The following is a 17,516-nucleotide window of genomic DNA, read 5'->3' on the forward strand; positions in this document are numbered from 1 at the left end:
TGAACAGACATTGCATGATGATCATAGTAGCATTATTCATAATTGCCAAAAGATGGAAATACCCCAAGTGTCTGTCAACATGTGAATGGATAAACAATGTGGTATATACCTATGATGGAAAATTATTCAGAAGCAATGAAGTCCTGAAGCACATGACAACATGGACAAATCTTGAGGACATCATAAATGAAATGTCAGACACAAAAGGACAAATATTATATGATTTCACTGATATGAACTAATTATAATATAACTCATAAGCATCAAATATAGAATACAGATTGCCAATATACAGAATGAGGCTAAAGAACAGGGTGCAGTTGCTTAATATGTGCAGAATCTTTAACTAGGTTGAAGTTAGACATTTGGAAATGGACAGAGGTGATGGGAGCACATTATTGCGAGAATAATTAACAGTGCTGAACTCTGTGTGACTGTCGTGGAAAGGGGAAGTTTAGAGTTATGTATGTCACCAGAAAGTTGGATGTTAAAACACGGGAATGTATGACAGTGAATCTTGTGGTGGACAATGTCTGGGATTAATTGCACAAATATAAAAAAGTTCTTTCCTGAACTGGAAAAAATGTATGACACTATTACATGGAGTTAATAACAGAAGGGAGTATGGGGAAAACGTACCTATTGCAAACTATGGACTATAGTTTAGTAGTATTTTAAGACTCTTTCATCAACAGTACCAGATGTATCAACCAATACTATAGGTCAATACTAGAGGTCAATAAGGCATATGGGGGGATTTGGGTTTTCTTTTTAATCTTTATTTCTTTTCTGGAGTAATAGAAATGTTCTAAAATTGATCAAGAGGTTGTATAAACAACTAGGTAATGTTATGGTGAACCAGTGGTTGCAGAGTTTGGATGGGTTGTATGGTGTGTTAATATTATCTCAATAAAATTGTGTTAAATAAATGCATATGAAAATATTCTCAGCTTCACTAGCTACTAGGGAAATGCAAATCAAAACCACAATGAGATACCATTTCATACCTACTAGAATGCCATCATCAAAAAATAGAAAACTACAAGTGCTGGAGAGGATGTGGAGAAATAGGCACACTTATTCACTGTTGGTAGGAATATAGAATGGTACAGCCATTCAGAAAGGCAGTTTGGCAGTTCCTCAGCAAGCTAAGTATAGAATTGCCATATGATCAAGAAATTCTATTACTACATAAGTACTCTGAAAAACTGAAAGCAAGAACAAAAATAGGTACTGGCACACCAACATTTACAGCGGCATTATTCAAAACTGTGAATGGATGGAGGCTGCCCAAATGGTCATCAACTGAGGAGTGGATAAACAAATTGTGGTACATACACTCAATGGAAAATCATGCAGCTGTAAGAAGGAATGTCCAAAGATATAAAAATAAAAGTAAGGTTTTCCCACTTATCCAAAGACAGTCACACCACTACTCTGAAGTGCAAATTTTCTCATGTAGTCTAAGGCCAGAATTAGTGAAAGATACCTTCACCCACGTGGTTTATGCTCCTTGTGAATTCTTTCATGTTTTCTAAGGTCAGAACAACTGGTGAACACTTTCCCACATAGATGACATTCAAAAGGTTTCTCTCCAGCATGATTTCCCACATGAACTCTAAGATAATAACATGTCGTGTATTCTTTCCCACATAGATGGCATTTGTAGGGTTTCTCTCCAGTGTGAGTCTTCTCATGTCGTCTACGGCCAGAACAATGGGTGAATGCTTTCCCACATATATGACATTCATAGGGTTTCTCTTTAGTGTGCGTCTTCTCATGATGTCTACGGCCAGAACAATGTGTGAAGACTTTCCCACATACTTGACATTCATATAGTTTCTTTACATTGTGAATTTTCTTATGTTGCCTGAGGTAGGAACAATGACTGAAGGCTTTCCCACATACATGACATTCATAGGGCTTCTCTCCAGTGTGCATTTTCTCATGGGCTCTAAGATAAGAACATGTCCTGAAGGCTTTCCCACATAGATGGCATTCATATGGTTTCTCTTCAGTGTGAATTTTCCCATGTAACCTAAGATAAGAAGGCTGAGCAAAAGCTTTCCCACAATGATGGCAATGATACGGTTTCTCTGCAGTGTGAGTACTCTCATGTTGTCTAAGACCAGAACAATAGGTGAACGCTTTCCCACATACAAGACATTCATAGGGTTTCTCTCCAGTGTGTGTCCTCTCATGTTGTCTAAGACCAGAAAAATAGGCGAAGACTTTCCCACATAGGTTACATACATACGGTTTCTCTCCAGAGTGAATTCTCTCATGTTGCCTAAGGGAAGAACACTGAGTAAAGGCTTTCCCACATTGAGAACATTCATAGGGTTTCTCTCCACTGTGAGATATCTCATGTCGTCTAAGGGAAGAACAATGAGCAAAAACCTTCCCACACAGAAGGCATTCAAAAGGTTTCTCTCCGATGTCAGATCCACTGTGTCGTCTAAGGCCAGAGGTCTGAATCAAGGCTTTACCATTTACAAATTTACATGAATTACTTCTAGCGTGACCTTGCTTATCTTGCGTAAAAGATGGCTGGTCAATGAGGTCTTTTCCAAATACTTTGCCGAAATAGGGTTTCTTTTCCTTCTGAATTAATGCATGTTGAGAAACTATGGATGTGTGTGTGAATTCTTGCAAATCATTACATTTAGAGGGATTCCTTGGAATGTGAGATCTCTGCAATTGGGAAGAAGAGGAGAGATTTAAAAAGTTTGTCTATGTATTCATTCAACCCTTTCTCCACCTATGAATTCTTGACAGATCATTCAATTATGCCCTCCAATTAAAATCTTCCCCATGTAATTACACAGACATCATTCTCCTCCATATACAGAGGATTTCTCTCTTGTGCCATCCCAACTGCAGAGTTGTCTGATGAATTCTGAAGGCTCATGATGCTTCAAGGATTAGGTATATGAGCCATACTTATGCAATTGTCTTCTTAAAAGAACTCAAGGTTATGGTTCTGTCTTCAAGCAAATTTTTCCATTAATCAAAAATATCCAGATTTTTGCTCACTTAGCCTTTAATATCACCTTCAATTACTTAGATGATTGTACTGAATTCCTAATTTATTCCATTCCCTGTTATTGATTTTCAAGACAAAAATTTACACCCATGAAACTTACCAATGACATGATGGTAGATGTATCCTTTCTGTAGATAGTTTGTATGGTTACCATTTCTTGTTTTTTATACCCACTTTCCCTGCCTGAGATAACAGGAAATAAAGAAATAAATAAATCACTCGGGAAGCATTAGAAGAATGAAAATGATGAAAAGACCCAAATGTCCCTATAAGTAGGTTTCAAATATGGAACCTTAGTGAAGAACAAATGTCAAGTTAAGGAAACTAATAAATAGAACACATTATAGGAAACTTAACAATCAGTAAGGATTTTTAGTTTGGACTATGAGAAAAATAAAAACATAGGATGTTAGAAAGGTAAAGAGAAGGAAAACATTCAAAGATGAGGAACAGGCCAAGGGCCATTACATGAAAGCTTAACTCCAATAGTATGTGAATATTCGCTTCCCTAAGCCTGAGGAAGAGTTCTCCAACATCCTCCCAACATTACTGAAAATAGAACACATTGAAGAATTCTGCAATTGATAATTCCAAAAACCCTCTTACTCACTGAACAGATTTTCCTTGTACAGAAGCACAGGTTCCTAGAGCTCACCTGAACTCTGGTTTTGGAGGAATCCTATTCCTTCTCTCCACAGTTCCTCTCCTTGCACCAACTGGGAAAGAATATCTGATTTGCAGACCTGAAATCCTGTTTGCAGGAAAATGATAAATGGATTTTTGAATTATGTGCTGACTAAAGTGGATGATAATCAAGTCCAGGGAAGACTACCAAAGAAGAAAAAGGTAAACATTGAAAAGTTAGCCAAGGGAACTCTACCTGGAACGCAGAATCATGACAATCCTTCAAATCAAAGGGCTAACTCGACTTTGTGTCCAAATACAGTGAGGACCTCTGGTTGAATATGTCCATGCCCAAATTCAAAGAGACTGCAGAATCATCCATATTTGACAACAGGGTAAAATCCTGTATCTCCACAGTGGTTGGTAATTATTTTAAAAAAGAATCCAATAAGCATAATTTTCCATGAGAATGATATAATTTCTATGTGTGGAGAAAATATGCCTCATTTTTTACTGTGGTATAAAGCCTCAGTGTATAATTACGGAAAACATATTTAATCCATGTATTTATGGTTTCAAAAATCATTCATTGAGTTCTCAGCACTGATCTGAGTGGTGGAGATGGAATACCAACAAAGACATGAAATTGTGGTCAAAGAGATCATATCCTAATGTGGTGAAAAACTAGTTATAAGAAATGAGTAAAGGAAGAAATATTCTTAGGCAGCTGCTCATGCTATAAAATACTAAAATTTAGAAAAACAAAAATATAATAAAGAAGATATAAAGAATATAAAGCAATATGGAAAGACTGTTCTAAACATTTATGGAATAGATGGCAGATGAGATGGAAATAGAAAATAAATGGATATATAAATAAATTTTGAAAGACTCACCCACTGAAACCAGATGACTGATGATCTCGGCCATCACATCTCTGAAGAGCTTTCTCTGAGATGTATCTAGGAGAGTCCATTCTTCATGGTGGAAGTCTATAGCAATGTCGTTAAAGGCCAATGACTCCTAAAACATCATGAATATTTGGGTTCAAACAGAACCAACCCTACCAAGTGCAAAGTAGGATGGTCAAGATTATAACACTGAGTAAGCAGGGACTGTATGTATATAGAAGGTTTCAGTCAGTTCATTCTCAATGCTGAAATGCCATATGAATTTCAGATAAACACACACTGAAAACAAAAATTCCTTTATAAAGGATTATTACATGATATGTATTGTGGTATAAGCTGAAAAATTCCCAGTAACTGGAAATCATGATTTCCAGATGGAGATTATACAATTTGCACAATTCCTAAAAAAATACACTTCTCCACTGATTTCATGTAAACATATAGATTCCTCACAGGGTAATGTCCGTGATGTACCATTTTTAAATTATTAATCTAGTTAGATCATTCCCCTAGATGTCCTTAGTTTCCCCTCATCTAGACAATTGTTTAAAACATCTTAGGGATTTTGAAAGATCCAATGAGCTAATATATGCAGAGTACTTCCTATACCAACAACACATTCATTTATTATTCTTTAAAATGGCAGAGAACATTGCATCAAAGAGTAGTATTCTGAAAACTCAATAGGTTTCACGCGTAATTTGCAATTGGTAGGTGCTGCCTCATTTAAGGCTACATAACTCAGAGGATCACGATAAGATGCAAGTATAGAAGGCTCCCTACATACATCTTCGACCCCCAAGACTCCTCTCTGAAAAACAGTCCAAGACCATTACAGTGCTATGAGACCTTACATTTTGAATTTTCCCTTGGAACTCCAGACACCAGTTTTCATATCCCTATGATCATCTGTCCTTTCTTTTCAATAGTAAAATAATTCTCTTAATTTGTTTCAGTCTCTCCAATTCTTCAAAAATTTTCACAGGAACATGAATTTCATTCTACTTACTATATTCTCCTGAATGGATAACCAAAAATAAAGTTAATACTTCCTATTCATCGCTTTATAAAATCTGGATAAAGTTATATACAAAATTGGAAATTGGGCAACTGGGGACAAGTGGGTAAGTAGAATTGTAGTTATCTTTTTTTTTCCAAAATGTACACATTCTATTAAAATCTAAAGAAAATTAAAATTGGGAAAAATATATAAATGATTCCTCTTTTCCTTCTATTACCTAACTGTCACGTGCCTCTCAATACACAGCCCTCCACCCTAGCACCTTCACACTGGATTGATTACTCACGTGATCATTCAGCCTCCCTTCTTAACTGTAATCTTCTGCTCTTATTCATCTCTATCATCTATTTTAAAATCATTCCTAAGTCAACTGGAGGCACTGACATTATTAATGAGGGCATTATTTCCAAAATGTGACCACAGTCTGATGAAAAAAAAAGAAAACTTCTCACATCTGTTCATTAAGAACAGCCTTAGTGGAGACTGGAACAATTTAATGTAATATTGGAACGGAGCTTACATATTATGAACCGTAACCTACTGTGACGTTCCCGGAGGCAGGGATAAACTTAACTGGAGCTCAGAGCCTTGAATAACTCCTGACTGCCTTTAGGATACCCAAGCCAATAGGAGGAACCAGACCATGCCTGGCAATGCAAGTGTAATCTCAGTTAATAAAGTATTCCATACTCACCAGTGCTTGCATTGTCAACAGTTGAGCTGACTACTTTCTACCTCTTCATTTCCATTACAAACAGAAAAGCAGTAGTCGAGCAAACTGAGAATGGAGAAAGAAGCCATGAGACTCCAGTCTTTCTTGCGTACAGTTTCCAAACCCACTTCTCAAGAATTCCAAGTCATCACCTGGATTAACCCTATCTAATCAACAGGAACATGAAATGTGTTCCAACTGAAATATGGGGAGGACCATTCTCTTCCAAATCCCAAATTAGGAAGGTCTTTGCCCTCTGACTAATAAAGAGTATATGAATAATTTCATTGTAGAGATAATTTTTATTTTTGTTACTTACAGAAAAATCATGCAGAAACTACAGATTGCCCATATATCTCCCCTGTAACACACACAAATTATTTCTCTATTATTAACATGCAGCATTAGTGTGGTACTTCAGTAATATTATATTAACTGTCATCCAATGTTTACATCAAGGTTCACCACTTGTGTTGTACAGTTCTATGGTTTCTTTAAAAAAAGTTTTTGTTCTGGTAAAATACAGAAAACCTGAAATTCCTCATTATAACCACTTTCAAATATACAGTTCGGTAGTGATAATTAATTTACAATGTAGTGCAAACCATTGCAGGCAACCATTACCAAAACTTTTCCATCATCCCAAAAAGAAACTTTTAACAAACTTCCCATTTCCTACCCCCATCCTGGCATCTGGTAATCTGTATTCTAGTTTCTAAATCTACACATTTTGCATATTTTAGCAAATTCATGTAAGTAAGCAAGCTCATAACAATTTTTCCCTCTTCTATCTAGCTTATTTCAGTCAAGGTGCTCTCTTGCAGGTTCATGGGTTTTGTAGCATATATCAGAACTTCATTCTTATGGCTGAAACATTTCATTTTATTTATATTCATTCTATTTATCCATTTATCCGTTGATGAACACATGGGTTGCTTTCATATTTGGGCTACTGTAAGTAATGCTGTTATGGACATCAGTGTGCATAAATCTGTTTGTGTCCTTGCTTTCAATTCTGTTGGACATATTCCTAGGAGTTGAATTTTCAGGTCATATGGTGATTCTACACTTGGCTTTCTCTGGAACTGTCACACTATTTTCCACAGTGACTGCATCATTTTGTATTCCCACCAACAATGAACAACTGTTCTTTTGTCTCCACATGCTCTCCAGCACTTAATATACTTTTTAAAATTAGCTTTAGCAAATTGAATCACTTCCCCTACAAAAGGTGTATTCAGACCCAATACCTGGCCCTGTTGTGAACACATTTTTCAATAGTTAAGGTGTTCCCAAAATGAATGAGGGTGGGCTGTAATTCAGTATGGCTGAAGTCCTTATAAGCAAAGGAAAATGGACACAGAGAAGGAGGCCATGAGGAGGAAGCCTTGAGGAGCACCAGAAGCTGGAAGACAATAGAGCACAGAGGAAGGAGAATACTCTGCCATGTGGTTTCCAACACGATGGAAATGCACAGGATCCCCAAGATTGCTGAACAGCCAGAATATACTGACCTGGGAGAAAGCCAGCCTTCTAGCCTCTGAAACTGAGAATCAATAAATCTCTTTTGTTAGGCCAATCCATTGCATATTATTTGATTTAGCAGCTAGGGAACTAGGCAGCCATTTTATTCAGCATCAAAGGGTAATTCATTCTGGTTTTGATTTGCATTTTACTAATGGCTAACGATGTAGAGAAACTTCACAATTATTGGCCATTCTTTGGAGAAATGTCTTCTCAAGACTTTTGCCCATGTTTTAATTGTGTTGTTGACCTTTTGTAGTTTTATATGATTTCTTTACAAATTAAGGATACTAAACCATTATTATATATGTTTTCCAAATATCATCTCCCATTCTCTGAGATGTCTTTTCACATTCACCAAAAAGGCCACTGATATACAAAAGTTTTTAATTTTCATGATGTCCTATTTTCTCCATGTTCTTTTACTACTTTTGCTTTTGGTGTAAAGTATAAGAAACCATTGCCTAAAACGAGGTCATGAAAAGGTGTCCCTGTTTTCTTCTAGGGGTTTTATAACTTACGGTTTTGTATCAAGTACAACAAAAAGTTGAGGCAGAGAACAGAAGAGTATTGGGATGGTGTTGGTATATGCTAAATTTGGAGAGAATAAATGTGATTATTGTAGATTTAGGATTTTAAATTTAAGTGCTAGCAAGCACAAAGAAAATATCTGAAAAATACATACAGAAAGAAATAAGAAGGAAAGCAAAATGGTACACTACAAGTAACAAAAACTTCATAGTAGGTATTTACAGAGAATTAAACATAAAATGAGTAAGATTTACAGAGACCAGAAGCAAAATGGCAAAAGAAAGTCCTGCACACCAGTCCCTTCTTTAAATGTAAACGGATTAAGTACAACAGTTAAAAGACAGAATGAACAAAAAAGCATGACATTAGTATGTGCTGTTTGCAAGAGACTCCTCATATTCAAACACAAAAATGCTGAATGTGAAAGTTTGGAAAAATAATTCCATGGCAATGTGAGATGAAAACAGTGTTAAAGTCAAAAACTGTTTCAAGGGGCATAAAAGGACACTACATATGGATAAAGGGGTAAACTCAACAAGAAATAACACTTATAAATATATAAATATAATAGCAAAGACAAAATATATAGAGCAAATACTGAAAGATATTCAGGGGTAAATAGATGGTTACAAAATAATAACAGGACACTTCAACTGCACAACTCCAAATAATGAAGAAATCATCTAGACAGAAGATCAATAGATTAAAAAAAGACAAATAATGTTATAAACCTAATTAGACCTAGAACATTTTACCAAGAACAATATTTCACCATACAAGGGAAGCCAAATAAGACTAAGTGCTGACTTAAAATCAGACAGCATGGAGGCAATAAGCAGTGGTATGATATATGTAAGGTACTGAAAGAGAAAAACTGCTCACCAAGACTTCTCCTCCAGCAAAGCTATCCTTCAAAAATGAGGGAGAGTTTAAAATACTCACAAATAGAAGCTGAGAGAGTTCGTTAACAAGAGAAATGCCCTGAAAGAATTACTAAAGGGAGAAGGGAGTTCTGATAGCTGAAAAGAAAAGACACAAGAGAAGGCCTGGAGGAGGGTACAGAAATGAAGAGTATTAGTAAGGGAAACTAAAAAGATAAAAGAGGAAAAAAAAGATAGATCTGACAAACAAAAAACAAAGGATAAAGTGGTTGAAGGAAGTACAGCCATTACAGAAGTAACACTGAATGTTAATGGATGAAAGTCCCCAATCTAAAGACACAGAGTGGCAGAATGGGTAAAAAAATTATGAACCATCTACATACTGTCTACAGGAGACTCATTTTAGACACAAAGATACAATTAGGGTGAAAGTGAACAGATGGAAAAAAATATTCCATGCAAGCAGTAATCAAAACAAATCTAGAGTCGCTGTAATAATATTAGACAAAAGATACATCAAATACAAAAATGTTATGAGACAAAGGACACTATATATTAATAAAAAGGGCCTATCAGACATATATAGTATATTAAAACCTAAAACAGCAGAATTTACATTCTTCTCAAGTGCTCACGGTTCATTCTCCAGGATAGACTACATGCTGGGGCAACAGCTCTCTATGAATTTTAAAAGCTTGAAATTATACAAAGCACATTCTCTGATCATACTAGAACAAAGCTGGAAATCATTAATAGGCAGAGAACTGAAAAATTCCTAAATTTAGGAAGGTTAAAAAACACACTCAATCAGCGAGACAAAGAAGAAATTGTAAGAGAAATCAGTCCAGACAAATGAAGATGAGAACACATATATCAAAACTTATTGGTTGCAGTGAAGGCTGTGCTGACAGAAAAATGTATAGCCCTAAATGCCAACATTAAAAAGGCAAAAAGAATTAAAAACAAGGACTTAACTGAAGAAAATGAGAAACCAGAGAAGGACAAACTAATCTCCAAAGAAGCAGAAGGAAACAAATAATACAGATCAGAGCAGAAATAAATGAAACGGAGAAAAACAATAGAGAATCAATTAAACCATGATAAGTTTGTTCCTTGAGAAGATTAACAAAATCGACAAACCATTAGACTGTCAAACACAAAAAGAGAGATGATGCAAATAAACGAAATCAGAAATGTGAAGGAGGTTAGTACCACACATGCTGAAGAAATAAAAAAGATCATAAGAGGTTACTATGAACTGTACACCGACCAACCAGACAACTTAGAGGAAATGGACAAATTCCCAGAAACACACAAAGAAGCTACAATAACTCTAGAAGAAAAGGAAAACCTCAATAGACCAATTACAAATACAGAGATTGAATCAGTCTTCAAAAACATCCCAACAGAACACTGTTGTTACAAAGGAGAGGCTAGGCCTCCCTATAATTGTGCCTAAGAGCCTCCTCCCGAATGCCTCTTTGTTGCTCAGATGTGGCCCTCTCTCTCTAGCTAAGCCAACTTGAAAGGTGAAATCACTGCCCTCCCCCTACATGAGATCTGACACACGGGGTGAATCTCCCTGGCAATGTGGAATATGACTTCCGGGGAGGAATCTAGACCCGTCATCATGAGATGGAAAACATCTTCCTGACCAAAAGGGTGTTGTGAAAGGAAATGAAATAAGTTTCAGTGGCTGAGAGATTCCAAAAGGAGCCGAGAGGTCCCTCTGGTGGGCACTCTCATGCACAATATAAACAACCCTTTTTAGGTTCTAATGAATTAGAATAGCTAGCAGTAAATACCTGCAACTATCAAACTACAACCCAGAACCCAGGAATCTTGAAGACGATTGTATAACAATGTAGTTTATGAGGGATGACAATCTGATTGGGAAAGCCATATGGACCACGCTCCCCTCTGTCCAGTATATGGATGAATGAGCAGAAAAATGGGGGCAAAAAAAAAAGGCACCCAGTGTTCTATTTTACCTTAATTGTTCTTTTTCACTTTAATTTTTATTCTTATTATTTTTGTGTGTGTGGTAGTGAAAATGTTCAAAAATTAATTTTGGTGATAAACGCACAACTATATAATGGTACTGTGAACAACTGAATGTACACTTTGTATGACTGTGTGGTATGTGAATAGATCTCAATAAAAATGAATTAAAAAAATAAATAAAATGGACCAAAGACTTGGATAAACATTTTTCCAAAGAGGAAATAGAAATGGCTAAAAAGCACATGAAAAAATGCTCAGCTTTACTAGCTATTAGGGAAATGCAAATCAAAACCACAATGAGATATTCCACACCTACCAGAATGGACATTATTAAACAAACAGAAAACTACAAGTTTTGGAGATGATGTGGAGAAACAGGAACACTTATTCACTGCCAGTGGGAACGTAAAATGGTGCAGCAGGTATGGAAGATGGTTTGTGGGTTCATCAGGAAGCTAGGAACAGAAATGCCATATGACCTAAGAATTACTAGCTATGTACCCAGAATAATTGACAGCAGGGTCACAAACAGACATTTGCACACCAAAGTTCATAGAAGCAATTATTCACAATTGTCAAAAGATGGAAACAACCCAAGGGTCCATCAAATGATGAATCGATATACAAAATGTGGTATAAACATGCTGAAATACTATTTGGCAATCAGAAGGAATGAAATCCTGAAGCATGTAACAACATGAATGAACTCTGAGAACAATATGTTGAGTAAAATAAGTCAGACACAAAATGATAAATATTATATTTATCATTACTAATTATTATAAGTAAACCCTTAGTGATAAAATCTAGAATGTAAGTTACCTGGAAATAGAACGAGGGTAGAGAATCAGGAGTGGTTGCTCAATGTGTGCAAACTGTGGAAGACAGTTTGGTAGTTCCTCAGAAAGTTAAGAATAGAATTACATTCCCCAGCAATCCCACTTCTAGATACCAACCCAAAGGAATTTAAAGCAGGTATTAAACAGATATTTGGACACCAATGTTACGAGTGGCATTATTCACAACTGCTAAAAGATGGAAGTGACCCAAGTGCCCACCAACCGGTGGATAAACAAATGCAGTATATACACACAATGGAATGTTGCTCAATCATAGAATGGAATGAAATTCTGATAGATGTGACAACATGGGTGAACCGTAAAGACATCACGCTGAGTGAAATAAGCCCAACATTAAAGGACAAAAATTGCATGATATCACTAATATGAAATAATTAGAATAAGCAAACTCATAGAGACAAAATCTAGAATATAGGTTATCAGGGTCCATGGTGGGGGTAGGGAATGGGGAGTTATGGTTTAAATTGTACAGAGTTTCTATTTGGGTTGATAGTATAGTTTGGGGAAAGGATGGTGGGGATGGTAGCAAAGCACTGTGGATGTAATTAACAGCACTGAATTATATAATGAATGTGCTTAAAGGGGGAAGTTTTAGTATGTATATATGTTACTAGAATAAAAATTTAAAAAAACAAACAACACAAACAGTGAGCCCTATTGTAAATAATGATATATACCTAATAGTACAATTAGGAAAATGTTCTTCCATGAATTGTAACAAATGTTCACACTAATGCAAGATGATAATAATAGGGTGGTATATGTGCAGTCTGTATTTTATGCATGATTTTTCTGTAAACCTACAACTTCTCTAATGAAACAAAACTGGAGTGCAATGGGGCAGTGTCTTGATAAATGTGGATCTGATTGTGGCCATGAACTATACATGTTTGCAAAACCATCACTAGGGCGAGACACATGAAACACTCACCTCAGGCACACAAATTAAGGGGGGGGGGGACAAAAAACGAGTAATCAAAGAAAAATAATATTTTAATGCAATATTTTTTAAAAAACTAAATTAATGCAAAAAATCTACACTGAACTAAATACCAAAATTTAAAATAATGACAGTATGTTAATAAAAAATTTGCCCAAGAAAGCATTCAGGACAATCAAAAGAGAAGGGACAAACAGAAAATGCATTAAATGAAGGCAGATTACAATGCAATATAAATACTCCATGTAAACAATCAATACTGTGAATTGGATTTAAAAAGAAAATAAAACACATGGTCTACAAGAAACTCATCTAAAACATTCCCTGGGATTGTTAGTAAGGCGGAACATATACACAATGTATACACTACAAAGAGTAGATCTTTTGTACTATGTCAGTATCAATCAAAAGAAACAAGGACAAAATACTTGAAAATGAGTGCTCCTTCCTAATGATAAAACAGTTTAAATTTCCAGGAAAATAAAGCAATTTAAAACTCAAACATGCCCAATATCGTTACTTCTGAAAAGTGACAGAAATACAATATATAATAGAAAATAAAAACAAATTTGAATTGAAGAGTTTGTACAACTCTTTCAGCAACTTATAGAATGAACAGAGAAAATATCAGGGAAGATAGAGATTATTTTATCATCATGAATAATCAATTTCACTCAATGCACAACATACATAACGAGTAAAATATATATATATTTTTTCCATGAACTTAAGAGGTGGTAGAGGTGAGGGGCAAAATGAGATGGGTTAGGGGCAGGCATTCTGACAGAGATGATGGCAGCTTTGACCAGCTAATAAACGTGAAGGCACAGAAGTTGGGTTCTGAAGATGAAGTACAATTTACAAATGTAAAGGGTGGAGCTATGCTGGAACTAAGGTAACCATCACAAGAACAAGTCAATGGTTAGTTCTGAGTTGACCCAATTCTGTCATTAACATTAAGAGGTTGCCTTTGTGATTATGAGACTCTAAAGTTGAAAAAAATGGGCAAAGGGGGTACAAGTGACAAGGTTTTTATAATCACAAGGGCACAAGAAAACGGCTATACAATCATCAGCAATCACAGCAGCTGGATTACAGTTCAGAGATTTCAGGTATTTCCCTCTGTCTACTCTAATATACCAGAGAGCAAAAAAGGAACATCTATATTATGATGCAGTAATTATAATTATTCCCTAAATCCTAACTTCTCGGTTACAATGGAACTTTCCCCAGGTTAGATCACATGTAACCCTATAACATATGGAAAAACACTGAAATCATAAATATCGCCTTTGACCAAAAGGAATGGAACCGTAAGTTAGTAGCAGAAGGGCAACTGGAAAATCACAAATCTGTGGAAATTAAACAACACAATCTCAACCAATGGCTTACAGAATGAATCACAAGGGAATTTAGAAGTAACATTGAGACAAACAGAGACAAATATACAACATATCAATACTTACAGGATGAAATGAAAACAGAGTTCATAGAAAAAATTCATAGTGATAAACATCTATGTTAAAAAAGGACAACCATCTCAAAAAACATAATTTTACAAATGAAGGAACTACAAAATGAATTGCAAACTAAATTGCACACCTACATATTAGACAACTTAGACAAATTCCTAAAAACACACCAAGCCTTCTTTATAACATTTACTCTTAAAAATTCATGGTTCTTAAAAAAATATTGTAGTATGTATTTAATAGCAGGTATATTAGGTAACAATGTATTATATTTTTATGTTACCATCATGGAACTCATATTTTTCATGTTATCCTTCATCTAGCTAGTCTAGCTATTCTGCAACATTCTAGAGGCAAGAGATGATCAATTTGAGTCAGAGCTGTGCCAGGGAGTAGGATTATATTGGCAAATCAAATGATCAATCACCTGCCTTGTGGAGTTTAAGTTTAGTTTAGAAGAGATAATCTAGAGTAAAATGACAAGATTAACTTGCATATGTAACACCAAAGGACTTCACTTGTGGAGATGGAAAAAACCTTTCTGAAAGAACAGGTATGTTACCTAAACCCTAAGGATTTGGTTGGGCTAAGTCTTAGAAAATGTGCTTGGGATAAGAAGTAGCTTGAAGGACACAGGTATAAAATTCCAGGGACAACAGAGAGCCGGCTCTTCCCAGAAAGTGAGAGCAGAATGCACCGCAGGCAAATGGGGTGGACTGAACCAGAAAGAGCAGCAGAAAGGAGCACTCACAGTCCAAAGGCCACTCTTTATGAGTCCTAGGGTCCTAGCTCTAAGGCCAGTGGGAATTCACCTCCAAAGTTAATGCAGGATGGTGACAGGATGAGATTTCTGCATCAGAGAGCCCTTTAGGTGCAGAAGTCTTTGACGTAGGGATTAGTGACTAGAACCAGAGAAAATATGGAAAAAGTCTAAAGCTTTAAATTTGAAAATAGAGAAAAATGAAAAGTAAAGAATTTGAAAAATGGTTCATTATCAGATGAAAATATTAATTATTATGGGAAAGAGGCATATAAAAATTGAGATTGTAGAAGAGCTAATTTTGTCATTCAAATGGAGACATGCAAGATTAAACTAAGTGCTTTCAGATTTGGTATTTTTAACAGCAGAAATTTAGTTTTAATGAATACATCTGATTTACAAAAAGCAGCCATTGACTTTACTATACTAACAAAGTCCTCCAGAAATTTTATCCTAAAAAGTTTTAAGCAGTATGCAATAGTGGATAATAAAAATAACCATCGTGTTTTGATTTTCAATAATAGATTTCTCTTAATACATGAATTTTACTTCGTGTAAACATCTTAATTTGGAAGTGGCATATATAAATACATAAAGAAAAAAATGAGTAAGTATATTTCAAAACTCTTACTGATAGGTGAGAAAATAAATAAAATGCAGTTACTATGGCTAAGAGATTTAAGAAAGACTAGAGAGACCAGTCAGTTTACTCTTACGCAGGTTTCAGCCAAAGATCACAATTTGCCATGGTTTGCAAAAACCAAAAGCAACAATGTTTCTGAAGACATCTGGATGCCAAGAAATGGCTACAAGATAAAGAAATCAGTAAACTAACTTAAAGCAAATTTGGAAAGCCATAAATATCCAAACATAATTCTTTACAAACAACTTAAAAAATCTTTGTCTTCAAAAACCCGTGCTTGGAAGCCCCTAGACGGGACACAGTTTGGGTTGCTACCTTAATCTGTGCTCCCTGAATTGCAATTCTAACACCTCAAATAAATGGTTTTGTTGCCACACAGCTCAGTCTGTAATTTGTCCATCGTCATGAGTTTGCTTCCGTTAAAGCCAGAAAAGTAAAATTCTAATAAATTTCGTTATGAGTGAAAACTACATTTAAAATGGAAATAAGTTGGGAATTTTAATACTCGTACATTTTTCAACATTTTTTCCAACTACGTTAGCACTGCAAGATATACCAACTGCTAAAAAGAAAAAACATTAATAAAAGCGCAGACAAAAGGCACCATTTTCCCTTTCCCCTGGGGCTGCAACGTGGCTCAGCCAGCACTGACCTGTCCCCAACTTACGCCATTGGAAAGTTCCAATATTTGCATATTTGTACATTCATTTCGGTATTGGATACGCTTTTTCCCTTTCTCTGTATCTATATTAGAATTATCTCGCTACAACACCCGGCAGTATGCCAGATTTTGTGCAGGCAACCCCCACAGTGAATGGATACTTAGGTAACATAACCCTTGCTAAATTATTACGTGAGAAAAGAGGGAATCATTCATATGGCAACAGTGAAGAAAATGAAGGTTCTGTGCTCGCTATTTAAGAAACTGCATTTCGCAGTAGCCGCTGCAAAGCTCCCTCCCCATCAGGCTGCAAACAGGAGGCTTTTTACTCACCGTGCGGTGTCTCTGACTTGCCCCGCGGCTGCAGGCGCCTCCGGGTGGGTCCCGGGGACGCTTCTGGGGCTGAGGCCGCAGAGTGGGCGCCCGAGGCCGCGGGCGCGCAGGGCGGGAAGCTTCGGGCTCCCTGGGTTCGGCGCACCCTCTCCCGGCCCTCGGGCGGACTCACCGGGACGGGGCTCAGACTCCTCAGAGCCAGCGGCGGAGCCCCGGGGACACGCACTCCTCAGCGCAGTCAACACTGAAGGTCCGGGGAGGACTCGGCCCCAGGAGGAGCGGGGTGGGCTCCTCTCCCCGCCCAGACTCCCCGGTGCACATCAGCCCTGGACCCGGGTAAGGCTCCCGACGCGTCACAACGGGCGCCTGTGGCCTCCCACGTGACTCCCGCAGAAGCCCCGCCCGCTCCGCGCCCTCCCCGCCCCCGTCCCGCAGGCCCTCCGCCCTGTGCAGGCAGGAGACGTCTGCAGTTTGTTACTGAGTTTCTTTAGGCTTAAGGAGGGTGATCTTCACACATCCAGCTAAAGCTGTGAAGGCCCAAGCCCGAGTTCCCACCTCACGGGGCAGACAGCTGCAGGGGTCCCACGAGTCCA

At 36.9% G+C, this 17,516-nt stretch overlaps 1 protein-coding gene across 2 annotated transcripts; it reads right to left on the bottom strand.

Annotated features, from left to right (window-relative positions):
• Positions 1-1,054: 1,054 nt before the first annotated feature.
• On the bottom strand, positions 1,055-17,305 carry LOC119507827 (zinc finger protein 596-like). 2 transcript variants are annotated; one of them, XM_037800993.1, is made up of 6 exons: positions 16,924-17,305; positions 6,297-6,380; positions 4,567-4,693; positions 3,702-3,797; positions 3,147-3,229; positions 1,055-2,694 (listed from the first exon to the last, which is right to left on the bottom strand). In XM_037800993.1, the coding sequence occupies exons 2-6, from the start codon at positions 6,306-6,308 to the stop codon at positions 1,492-1,494; spliced, it is 1,521 nt and encodes a 506-aa protein (XP_037656921.1). In that variant the 5' UTR covers positions 6,309-6,380; positions 16,924-17,305; the 3' UTR covers positions 1,055-1,491. The 2 variants fall into 2 exon arrangements, with proteins under 2 accessions (XP_037656921.1, XP_037656922.1); XM_037800994.1 differs by lacking the exon at positions 3,702-3,797.
• Positions 17,306-17,516: the final 211 nt, after the last annotated feature.

This window comes from Choloepus didactylus, chromosome 13 (genome assembly GCF_015220235.1).
Source record: "Choloepus didactylus isolate mChoDid1 chromosome 13, mChoDid1.pri, whole genome shotgun sequence".
NCBI classification, from domain to species: domain Eukaryota; kingdom Metazoa; phylum Chordata; class Mammalia; order Pilosa; family Megalonychidae; genus Choloepus; species Choloepus didactylus.

Coding starts and splice junctions, on each gene's coding strand:
- LOC119507827 (XM_037800993.1), bottom strand. Junction 3,798..4,566: donor CAGTCATCTGGTTTCAGTGG/GTGAGTCTTTCA, acceptor TCCTGCAAACAG/GATTTCAGGTCTGCAAATCA. Junction 3,230..3,701: donor CCTCCAAAACCAGAGTTCAG/GTGAGCTCTAGG, acceptor CTGTTATCTCAG/GCAGGGAAAGTGGGTATAAA.